This window comes from Micromys minutus (assembly GCF_963924665.1).
Source record: "Micromys minutus genome assembly, chromosome: 21".
Lineage (NCBI taxonomy): Eukaryota > Metazoa > Chordata > Mammalia > Rodentia > Muridae > Micromys > Micromys minutus.
This window is the reverse complement of record NC_137956.1, coordinates 28,206,971-28,219,283: the sequence shown is the minus strand read 5'-3', so window position 1 is coordinate 28,219,283 and position 12,313 is coordinate 28,206,971. Positions and strand designations below refer to the sequence as shown.

At 42.8% G+C, this 12,313-nt stretch overlaps 1 protein-coding gene across 2 annotated transcripts; it reads left to right on the top strand.

Annotated features, from left to right (window-relative positions):
- Positions 1-765: 765 nt before the first annotated feature.
- RNF7 (ring finger protein 7) lies at positions 766-8,727 on the top strand. Of its 2 annotated transcripts, none has more exons than XM_080934658.1 (3): positions 766-1,088; positions 6,151-6,198; positions 8,411-8,727. In XM_080934658.1, the coding sequence occupies exons 1-3, from the start codon at positions 921-923 to the stop codon at positions 8,465-8,467; spliced, it is 273 nt and encodes a 90-aa protein (XP_080790784.1). In that variant the 5' UTR covers positions 766-920; the 3' UTR covers positions 8,468-8,727. The 2 variants fall into 2 exon arrangements, with proteins under 2 accessions (XP_080790784.1, XP_080790783.1); XM_080934657.1 differs by having other exon boundaries at positions 835-1,095.
- Positions 8,728-12,313: the final 3,586 nt, after the last annotated feature.

Below are 12,313 nucleotides of genomic sequence, written 5' to 3'. Positions count from 1 at the left end.
CATCTATCTTTTACATAAGCAAAAGCATTTGCAGATCCTAAAAGCCAGGCCTAGGCTGGTGCACACTTTTAATCTGAGCACTCTAAAAGCAGAGACAGGCAGACCTCTGTGATTCAAAGCCAGCCTGGTTTAAATAATAAATTCCAAGCCAGCTGGGGCAGGTGGATCTGTAAATTGGAGGCCAGTCTGAGAACAGAGCTAATTTCAGAACAGCCAAGGCTCCACAAGGAAATCCTGTCCCGAAAAGCCAAACCAAAGCAAACCAAAATGAAAAGTAACAACAAAAAAGGGTGAAGGTCCTAATACATTTTAAGTATAAAGAAACCCAATATGTAGTGTCTGGAGAGACGACTCGGTAGTTAAGAGCACGGCCTGTTCTTCCAAAAAAAAAAAAAAAAAAAAAAAAAAAACTGAGGTTCAATTCCCAGCGCCCGCATGCATATCTCAACTGTCTGTAACTCCAGTTACAGGGAATATGTCACCCCACAACAATGTACATAAAACAAAGTTAAAATATTTAAAAAATATAATCTCCGAATTCCAGGCCAACCATTTTGTAAAATACGAAGGTTACAGTAAGGAGATAGATCACATTTGGGAAAAGAGAGAGAGAGACAAATAAAGACAGGAACAAGGTGATTTTTGAGACCCCCGAGTTTAATACAACAGGACCCCAGGCAGTGCTCGCTTACTGTCCTCTGCCTGTCATGCAGTCACAGGCCCGCGGCCACAACAAACGCCGGGGTTCTCTGCGCAGGCTTCATGACGTCACTGGCCCGCGCCAGCCAATCAGCGTTGCTTGGCTCCATCTGCGCGACCGCGCCTTCTGGCGGTTCCGTGGCCTGTGTTGTGGCCCTGCTGAGCCACCATATGTCCCGCCTCCGCGCCCAACGTCGGCGTCGCCGTTCTGCGCCGCCGCCATGGCCGACGTGGAGGACGGCGAGGAACCCTGCGTCCTTTCCTCGCATACCGGGAGCGTAGGCTCCAAGTCGGGAGGTGACAAGATGTTCTCTCTTAAGAAGTGGAACGCGGTAGCCATGTGGAGCTGGGACGTTGAGTGCGATACCTGCGCCATCTGCAGGGTCCAGGTGATGGGTAAGCGATGCACGCGGAGCCGGGACCGCGGTGCGGCCTGCCAGGCGGGCCTCGCCGGCGAGTGCTGGGCCCAGCCGCCAGACACCGGATAGTTCCTGCAGGAGGTGGGCGTGACTCTAGTGCTGGAATGAAAGGCGAGTGCCACCACTGCCAGGCTCTGTTCCTCCTTTTAGAAAGGTTCAATCTCGTGAAGCCAGCATCTCGTGATGCTTCCTCCAACCAGTTGCTGCAACTTACAGAAATAAACCCGCAAGTCAAAGGCATGCTAGGGATTGAGCTCAGGACTTCCTTCATGCTATGCACACTACCAGCCGAGTTGCCTTCCTAGCCTGTCTTCCAGTCTGTTGGTTGTACTTGTAGTAACAACACTCTGAAAGCTGAAGCTGGACGGACATCCGTGCATTTGAGACCAGCCTCGAACAAAACCAAAGCCAGGGACTGGAGAGGTGTTTCCACAGTTAAGAACACAGGCTGCTCTTACAGAGAACTTACAGTTCGATTCCCCACACCCACATGGCAGCTCCTCACCCTCTAATTCCTGTTCCAGTGGCTCCAGCACTCCATTTTGGCCTTTGAGGGCATTAGGCACATTTGGTATGCAAACACATATGCAGGTAACATAAACATAATTTTAGATTACAAGAGAATGCTTTACAAGGTGGTGGAGAGAATAGTTGAAATAATTTCCGTAGTTTGCAAATGTTCGTGTTTCTTGGCATTGAGACGTTCTTTACACATAGAATCAAGAAATTCAAAAGTACATTCTTGGCCTTTGGACTTGCTACACAAAAAGTTTTTAACAGGGTTCCCAAACATTACTTTCTACATTTAATTGTAGACACAGTCACTACTTTCTAAGTATCTGATTTGACTAAAATACAGCTGTTCCACCCCCTCTCCCTTGCTAAGGAACTGGGCCATAACATAATTTCCATTTTAGGGTTGAGTGTGGTGGCACAAGTCTGAAATACCAGCACTCAGAAGGCTGAGGCACAAGGGTTACCTTTGTTCTTTTGCAGTACAAGCTTTGCTTAGAAATTTTTTTTTTTTTTTTTTTAAGATTTATTTATTTAGTGTATATGAGTACACTGTAGCTGTTTCAGACACACCAGAAAGAGTATCAGATCCCGTTACAGATGGTTGTGAGCCACCATGTGGTTGCTGGGAATTGAACTCAGGACCTCTGGAAGAACAGTCAGTGCTCTTAACCGCTGAGCCATCTCTCCAGCCCCTAGAAATTTTATTCTGGCCAGGTGTGGTGGTATCTTTAATCTCAGCACTTGGGGCAAAGATAAGAAGATCTCTGTGTTAGAGACCAGCCTGGTCTATACAGCCAAGGCTAAGTAGTGGGACCCCATCTTAAAAACAAGTAAATAATAAATCTTAAATACCTTTTATTAAATAAAAGAGAGACTTTTTTTCATTCTTTTTTAGTTTAGGATGAATCTTTCCAAAGGGAAGTTTTAAGAGGATTTTTTTTTTTCATTTGAAAGGCAATTTTTCCACAAATCTAAATAGTAAGAAATGTAGAGCCTAAAGTAGTTATTGAAATGTTGTAGCACATACTGGTGCATAAAGCATCATGTGTGAATTACAGACGGTCATGTTTGTGGGCTATGAGAGCTTAGTGACCACTTAGTGGTCAGGTGACCTCAGAAGATTAAGACTTACTAGTCCTGATCCCTAGCATTGTTTGAAAGGTTATTGTATGCTTTAGAAATACTGTCTCAGACTTTAGGAACATCATTCACAGGATTAATTCTTGGACCCAAGTGTGGCAAATCTATAACTTGAAACTTGAGACAAAGGCAGGGCGGGGGCATCTTAACATGTTAATTCAAGAGCAGTCTCGTCTGTAGAAAATCCAGGCCAGGCAAGATAAAACAAAAACAACAACAAGAAGGAAGATTGAAAAGCATTTTACTTGGATTTTTTTTTTTTTTTTGAGAGGCAGAGTTTTGAAGACATTTATCTGTATGAACACTGCACATATGCCTGCATGACAGAGAAGGCATTAGATCCCACCTATAGATACTTGTGAGCCACCATATGGGTGCTAGGAGTTGAACTCAGTGCTCTTAACTGATGAGCAATCTCTCCAACCTGGTTTTCTTTTTTTTTGTTGTTGTTGTTGTTTTGTTTTGTTTTAAATTATCATTATTTTTATTTATAAAGTTATATTTATTACCTTGTTAATGGGTCATACTTGAATCCTAACACTTGAGAGCCATAGGCAGGTGGGTCTCTTGAGTTCCAGGCCAGCCAGGGCTACACAGAGAAACCCTGTCTTAAAGTAAAAAGAACAAAATGTATTTGTGTGTGTGCAGAAGTGTGTGGAGACTTATAGGAACAGTACTGGGGAGTTGGTTCTTTCCTTCTGCCATGTGGGACCCAAGGCTTGAACTCAGGTGTGTGCCCTGACCTGAGCAGTCTAGCTGACCAGAGATTGGCTCTTAAATATATATTTAAGTTTTTTTTTCTTCATTTTTTTAACTTTTTATTCTGGGCATGGTGGCATTCACCTTTTAATCCCAGCAGTTTGGAGGCAGAAGCAGGTGGATCTCTGATTTCAAGGCCAACCAGATTTATGTAGCGACCCTGTCTCAGCCCACTCCACCCCCAACATTTTTAAATTTTATTTTTAATTAATGTACTGTAATGAGGGTGTGTACATATGTGTACGTGCCTGTGGATCCCTCGGGCTGGAGTTCCTGGCAGTTGTGAGCTCCCTGAAATGGGCACTGGATCTAAACTTGCACCCCATTTGACAGTTCTGCACTGAGCCATCACTCCGGCCCTGGATTTTGATGATCTTATTATCAAAAGTTACTTATTTGCCTTCTTGCTGGAAAGGCCTGTTTGTTACTCAACTGCAGTATGGGTAATCTCTCCCTTGGGTTCCAGCTATACCCTATAGGGAAAAGATCGGTTTACCCATACAGCCAGATTTCTGGAGCCTTGGTTTACTATTTTACTAAAAAGTTGGCAGCTTGACCACCAGAGCTAGAGGCAAACAGGTGATCAGCACACCTGGAGGTTTGCTTGCCTCACGTCTCCCATTTCCTAGTGAGCTGCATGAGGGACAGCAGTGATGGTTTTGTCATTCCAGGGCATACATCCTAGAAGAGCAGATGTTAGTGACTATGGATAAAGCCTGTAGAGGCAGTTTTTCATCTATATAGAAGAGGCCAGGATGGCATTGGGGGTTTGGTTGTTGAGGGTAACTGTGTGGAAAGAAGCAAACACCTGAGCTTGAGCCAGAGTAAGGAGAGGCAGAAAGCAGTCTTCAGCTCCATGGTTGCTATTTTTACAGAATTCTTTTAATTTTTTTTCCTTTTGGACAAATCACTCTAGCTAGCAACAGATTGTGTGTGTTGGGGGCGTGGTTCCTGGGGCTGGAGAGATGGCTCAGAGGTTAAAATTGATGGCTGTTCTTCCAAAGGACCCAGGTTCATCCACATGGCAGCTCACATCTCTGTAATTCTAGTTCCAGGGCATCTGACACCCTCACACAGACACGTGCTGTGAGAACACCAATGTGCATAAAGAATGTAAAGGGGGAGGAGCTAGTCCCAAACTCAGAGCAGTCCTACTGCCTCAGCCTCCTTAGCTCACTGATGACAGGCATGAGTCACCACACTCATTTTCTTCTTCAGCCACTTTTTCTCTTTCTCGGTCTGGAAATGGAAAAATGGCTCTGTGGTTTAAGGGCACATACTGCTCTTGCAGAGGACCTGAAATCAAAACCTACCAGTGTTGAGCACCTCACAAACTAACGCCTGCCCCAGGGGTACTCAGCACCTCTGACCTGTTCAAGAACACTTGCATGCACGTACATAACCACATTTAGACCAATAAAATAATTAAAAACAAAAGCCTTTTCTGTTGATTTGAGCTTTCTTTTACCTAGTTTGGACTACTAATACAGTTAAGAAATGAATCAGTTTTATTGGCTCCTAAAGCATAGTACTTGATTGAATTATAGAAACTACTAAACTTAGAAATTTAGAACTCCTTAGGTTCCCGTTCTTAGTATTTACTCATAAGCAGTTTATTCAAGTACCTTGTTGATGCTGAGTGAATGCATTGAGGATTAAGGGTTCAAGTCATCCTAGGCCAGTCTGAGCAACATGAAACCCAAACTCAAAAACAAAAGGATTTTTGCTTGTGAAACAAGTAGAAAAAGCCTTTAACTTTCAAGTAGATTATATAGTCACATAGTTAAAAATTAAGAGAGTGGGCTAGAGAGATGGCTCAGCAGTTAAGGGCACTGACTGCTCTTCCCAAGGTCCTGAGTTCAATTTCCAGCAACCACATGGTGACTCACAACCATCTATAATGGGATCTGATGCCCTCTTCTGGTGTGTCTGAAGACAGCTACAGTGCACTCATGTACATAAAATAAATATTTAATAAAAAAAATTAAGGGATTATATGTGGAAACTTCATTATTGGACAGACCAGGGGCACGTGCCTGTGATTCCCAAACTTTGAGGTAGACGTTAGAGGCAGGATTCTGAGGTGATCATCCAGTGTGGCAGTTCAGGTTAGTGGATATCTGTGGTCTATGTGAGGCTCTATCTGAAAAACAAAACCGTTATTAGTTCTTGTAGTATTCTTCTAGATCCGTGTGCGTGTGTGTGTGTGTGTGTGTGTGTGTATGTGTGTGTGTGTGTGTGTGTAAAATCAAATAATCAATACATGGCTATAGCTTATTTACTGTGGAGTCTTGAAAGCAAAGACCCCTAAAGTTGGTCCATGTGCGTGGTGAGCAAGCTGTGGCTTGCTTTTTTGGCATCTCTGTCTCAAGTGACTTCCTCTAGTGTGGTTGCCAAGCTATCTTGTCATAGAGCTTGTAAAATCATTAGCTTGTAAAACACTGGTGAATTAGTAGAATGCCATGTGTTTTATTTCTTTTAAATAGTTATTTTTAGATGAGAAATTAATACAAGACTTCGTCATCTCTGATCTTCGGGCTTTTATTTGACTTTAAAGATCTGGGTTTCCAGTGTTGCCTCCTGAACTTCAGATGAGATTCACTTTGTTTACTTTCAGATGCCTGTCTTAGATGTCAAGCTGAAAACAAACAAGAGGACTGTGTTGGTATGTGGTAATTCTTCTGCCTTTTCAATTAAAGGTTTTTCTTCTGTCTCTGTGGGAATTGAATTTGCAATTAAAATTGACTTTATTAAGCTGGCTGTGGTAGCCCAGGCCTGTAAATCCAGAAGTAGAGAGGTTGAGGCCAGCTTTTGCTATGTATTGAGACCTGTTTTTTCAGAGAGAGAGAAAGAGAAATGGCCTTGTCAGTATATAAAAATAAACCATAAAGCGGTGATTAATTATCAATATAAAATGTTGAGGGCAGTTAGGGGACTGGTAAGATGACTGGGTAGGTAAAAGTACTTCCCTCTCAAACCCAATGAGCTAAATCTGATCTCTGGAACCATCTAAAGATAGAGCTGACTCCCAAAAGATCTCTGACCTCCACATGAAGCTGTGGCATGCATCCCCCACCCACCCCTGTAATATACACACAGTTATAATTAAAAATAGTTTATAAAGCAAACAAAATCAGGTCTAAAACTAAAAGGGAAAGAATTCTAACAGAAGACTTTGGTAAAACATCTTTTTAATAAATAGTATTTTAGTCCTCAAAAAAAACTTAATAAAAATAAAATTGCAAAGTCTTTTATTTTAATTAAGAATACTATCTTCTGCTTGTTTTCTTGCACTCTTGCTCGCTCTCTCTCTCTCTCTCTCTCTCTCTCTCTCTCTCTCTCTCTCTCTCTCTTGCTCTCCTGCCCTTATCCCTTCTCTTCCCCTTCCCTTCACCCCTTCCCTCCACGTGCTCATGGCCGGCCTCTACCTACTCTACTCCTCTGTTCCTCCCTCCCTCCCTCCCCCTCCCTCTCTCTCTTTACCCCTCTCTCTCTCTCTACCTCTACTACCCTCTTAATTCCCCCATGACCTAAATAAAATCTATTTTGTGCTATTAAAAAAAGAAAAGAATACTGTCTTTTATTAAGAAAACTGCTAGGCCAGGACTGGTGCCACACACCTGTGTACCCAGCAGAGAGGCAGGAGTGCCATTGCAAGTTGGACACCAGCCTGGTCTATCAGCAAATTCCAGCCAGTCAGCTGTGCTATGAGACCCCATCTCACAAGCACAATGAAAGGGAGGAAGTAAGAGGACAAAAGGGAGGGAAAGAAGAAACATTTCAAGACCTGAGCTTGCATCCGTAATCCTAGCACCCTGCAAGGCTCAGACAGGGCAATTACTATGGCCAACATAGTGAGTTCTAGGGACCCTGGGCTATATATACAGCAAGGCTCTGTCTCAGCAAAGAACTCTGCTCAGAGAGATGCCTCTCTCCGGTCGCTCTGCACATCTAATTGTCAAATGAAGTACTACAGCTTGCTTGTGTGGTAACTTTTGGTATGATTAACTGGTTTTTGGTCTCACTGTGTGGCCCTGACTTGGAACTTGCTATGTAGACAAGGCTGGCCTTTTAGTGATTCTCTCCCACTCCCTTTCAAATTCTGGGACTCTAGGGTATAACCACACCCAACTGGATAGTTTAGCATAATTCACCACTTTTGGACAAACAGCTCCCTCAGTCTACAGTTGCTGATGTTCCATGCCCACCATCTGTTTATAATAGCCAGCTATAACTTGAGAGCCTGTAAAACAGTTGTATTTTGGTAAATAAAAAACAGAACTGTGTTTTTCAATAAAGAAAAGCACAGAAGAACCTTAAGGTTGCCCCATGTCTGAGAAGGATTGAGATTCCAGCGAGTTCAGGTCCTTTATTCTCCTAAACTTAAGACAGCTAGTGGAGCTATTTTAGGAGCTAGGGTTGTGGCTTTACCCCAATGTTTCTTAAATGTAAATATTTTTGTAAATAGAAAAAGAAACATGTTTTGATCACTTACCCAACTTTTCGAGATTATGAGTCATGACTATTTTTTTTAACTATAAATTAAAATTTTTGGAATAAAAAATATTTACATTTTTTATAATTTTATAATATATGTTGATTTTGCCCACCCCCTGCTTGCCCCTACCACTCCCCTGACATCCTTTATGTGTCCCTTCCTAACTTCCTGTCCCCCTGAGCTTAGCTATCTAAATTGACAGCTGACTTGTTGGTACATTTGTTTCATTGTCTGATTTTGATACAGATCTTGCTTTGTAACAAGTGGCCTAGGACTGAACCCCCCCCCCCACCCCCCACCCCCCCCCCCCCCCGCCCCAGCCTAGTGCTCAGATCACAGGCACAGCCACCTACTCAACTGTTCTCTTTCTTTCTTGCAGTGGTCTGGGGAGAATGTAACCATTCCTTCCACAACTGCTGCATGTCCCTGTGGGTGAAACAGAACAATCGCTGCCCTCTGTGCCAGCAGGACTGGGTGGTGCAAAGAATCGGCAAGTGAGAGGTGTGGTTGACCTGCACAACCTTGCCATCATGTTACTGGACAGAGACTAGGCAGTCCAGGGGATTCATCCTCCAAATAGAGAATGGTGTGAGGCCTTTGAGACTTACCTCCAAGGCATGGTTTATCATTTTGTCTGTTTAATTTTGGGAAATTCTCTACAATTAAGATAATTTATTAAAAATGGCCTTTCCTACCTCTGTGGTGTGTGTGTGTGTGTGTGTGTGTGTGTGTGTGTGTGAGAGAGAGAGAGAGAGAGAGAGAGAGAGAGAGAGAGAGAGAGAGAGAGATGCGAACTGTTTAGAAGAGCCGTAAGAAAGACAACACCAGAGATGGAATGATCTTTGTTGTCTATCTACACAAGGGCTGTGAGAGCATTGTGTTCACAGAAGAACATTTTTTGTGGTTAAAAAAATAAATAAAAGAATGTTACAATAACAAATAAAATCCATTGAAAAGCCAATTCCTACCCTCTGTTCCTAATACTTTTTGTTGGGAGAGAGGCAACCCATGTTATCTTCATTTGCTATAAATGAGAATTTTAACTTGCACTCAGTTAAAATTTTTACTTGCATGCAGTAACTGTCAGGTAAATGGATGAAAGTCAAGGAAGCCTGGACCTGTACTTGCCTCACTTGCTTAGTTTTAAAGAAGTATTTTCTGTTTCTGGGAAGCTTGTATTTATGTTTTAGTCAAAATATTAGTGGGAAAATGCTTGCCAGTAGGACATTGGAGTTCATTGTGCAGTGTTTTAATAAATGAAATACTGTGCTTTGAGTTATTAAAGTTTGATCTCTACTCAAACTTATTAAAATAATTTGGTAAAGTAAATAATTTGAACAAATTAATACACTCTGTTTGACAGTAAAAATTACTTGGACACACATGAACAAAAATTTTATCAAACTCTTCCAGTAGGGCTGGGAAGATGTCTCAGTGTGTAAAAGACTATGTCAGAGGGGCAGATTTCCAGTCCCTAGAACTCATGTGAAAAGGCTGGGTGTGGCAGCCAACCCTGAAAAAAATCAGGGACTGGAAAGATGGCTTAGTAGTTTAAAAGCACTTGTACTCTTGCAAAGGACCCAGACTTGGTTTTGAACACCCTCGTTGCCCCTCACAACTATGTAACTTCAGTTGTTTGAATCCAATATCCTCTTCTGGGCTTCTGTGTGTATTACATGTACAGAGTGCCCATGTAAACATGGAGATACACATACATGCAGACAAATATTCATAGGTGCTCTAAAAATAGTTTTCTAACTGTTTAGAATCAACATGAATTAGGAACTATGGAGGGTTTGAGACCAGGTCTTCCTGTAGCCCTCACTGGCCTGAAAGTGAACAGAGGTTGGTCTTGGGCTTTGCCTCCCAAGCACTGCAGTTACGGTGTGCGCACTACTGTGCCTCTCTCAGCTGTCATCTTACTTGTTCAAGTTTGCTTTCTCTGAAATGTTTGCTTCTGTCAGACCCTCTAGAAGTACGAGGAAATATTTTCTAAATTTTCTAAGTGCTAAAAGTATACAAAGGTTTTCGGTTATTTGAATATGTTTATCATGTAGTTAACTATTGATAGATTTTTTTTCTTTTTATAATGGTAGTCTTAGAGTGAACTAGGTGCTTGGCTTTGCTGTGAAGATGAAGTGTTCTCCCTGTCATGTTTGTTAGATGGCTTTGACAGTTCATAAGTGGATTCTTGGAGGGTGATAATGAGCTGGTGTTCCACCCAGTGGAACTAACAAAGCTCCATTTAGGATACTCGTAGAGAGGAGGAGGGAGTAAAACAAAGCTTAGTTCTGACCCCCTGCCCCACCCCTCACCCCCCAGTTGGCATGACACCCCCTCATCTGCACAGCCATCCCAGAGCTCCGTACATACTGTCTTATCAGAAAAAAACATGCGGAGGCACTTTAGTTGTAGGTTCCAAACTATTAAGCAGGATTTTTCTCTCCAAATAATTAAATGATATTTAATGTCTAGTTACATATATATAAACAGCAGTTAGGTTCTTACACTAAAGTAATAAGGAAATCCTGCTGCACAGTGTATGAAGTGAGTGCCTGTGTGTTATGTGGTACCTACCATCTCCTAAGCTGCCAGCTCCCATCTCCTAAGCTGCCAGCTCCCATCTCCCCACTGTCCAGAAAGTTCATGATTCTAAAACTCCGGTTTTGGAGGCAGGACTGGTTTCCTTGGAATGGCAGTTTTGAGTGCCTGACAGAACTGTTTGTTGCTGCTGTGGCCTCTTAGAAACACCAGAATGGCAAAGGGATGAATTTCCTTAAAAGGTAAGGTTCTCTGTACTGGGGACTGAACACAGCGCCTTGCACTTACTGCCTTTGCCCAAGTGACTGCTGTCCTCTAAGCAAGGGTTTGTAGAGCCAAGTGTTGCTCAGTAAAAAAAATAGCACTTGGGTGGCTGAGACAGGAGGATCATAGCCTTGGCTTATATAGAGAGACCTTATTAAGCCATGAGAAAAGGTTACAGGTGTGCATTTAAAGAAGTGTCTGTATTCTAAACTACTCTGTACTCAATACTTTAATGGTGTACAGAAACATTGAAAATATTTGATGTTTGCATGAAGTTACTCTAGCACTTTTTAGTGGTCTGTAACTCTGGCCCCAAATTTCTGGTCCTTCTTTCTCCAAGCCAGTGTCATCACACCCACCATGCCACTTTTATGTCATCCTTTCTCTCGTGGCTAGGTTTTGTACAGCAAAGTATGTCCCCCAGGGAACGGATATTTCTAATAATATAGTTGGATATTTTTAATAATAGCTGGTTTAACAGGGGAACTGACTTGGGTCTGTCACTTCTCTGTGCCTCAGTTTCCATGTGTAGTAATGCATCATCACCAGATTGTTTGAGGACCCAAGTCTATTACTTTTCTCCTTGGTGTAATTAAGTACTTAGCAAAGCACCGTGAGGAAAGGTTTATTTTGGCTCACAGTCTGAGAAGACAGTTTGTCATGGCAGGCAGCAGATGAATGCTATTACTCAGATTGCTTTCTGCTTTGTGTGCAGTACAGACTTCCCAGCACATGGGTTGATCCTGCCACAGTTAGGGTGCTTCCACCTCAGCCCTGCCTAGAAACTTGCTACTCAGGTGAGTCCCAAAGTATGGCTCCTAGATGATTCTATACGTTGTCAGGTTGACACTATAACCATCACAGGGTAATATAATAAATAATAGGTAAACCAAGGAGTCTGGTTCCGGTAAGGACTTCTTCCAAGGTCCTTATGTTGGTCTCCAGCAGAAGGTGTGGCCAGATTAAAGGTGTGTACCACCACACCTGGATCTGGGACTTGCTTTGTCTCACACTGACCTTGAACTCTGAGGTCTTGCTTGGGCCTAAGTTTTTCATGGCCACTATGCCTCAAGATCTCCATGCCAAGATCCAGGTCAGAAATATGTCTTTCATCCTCAAGATCAGGACCAAAGGTTAGCCCTCCAGTTCTGGATTGTAGTTCATTCCAGATGTAGTCAAGTTGGCAACCAGGAATAGCCATTACACTGGCACACAGGCAGGCCAGCTGGTTGTTGGCTACCAGTCCTTTGCTTAAGGCAGTAACAGCATCCAGCTACTTTCTCACAGAATCAAACTGCCCTATCCAAGTCTGCCTACAGGAAAATGAGCATCAGGCTGTTCACAGTAAGAGCTTAAGTAACTTATCTTAACGTTAATAGTTTGTTGCTGGGCTGGAGAGATGGCTCAGCAGTTAAGAGCACTGACTGCTCTTCCAAAGGACCTGAGTTCAGTTCCCAGCAACCACATGGTAGCTCAC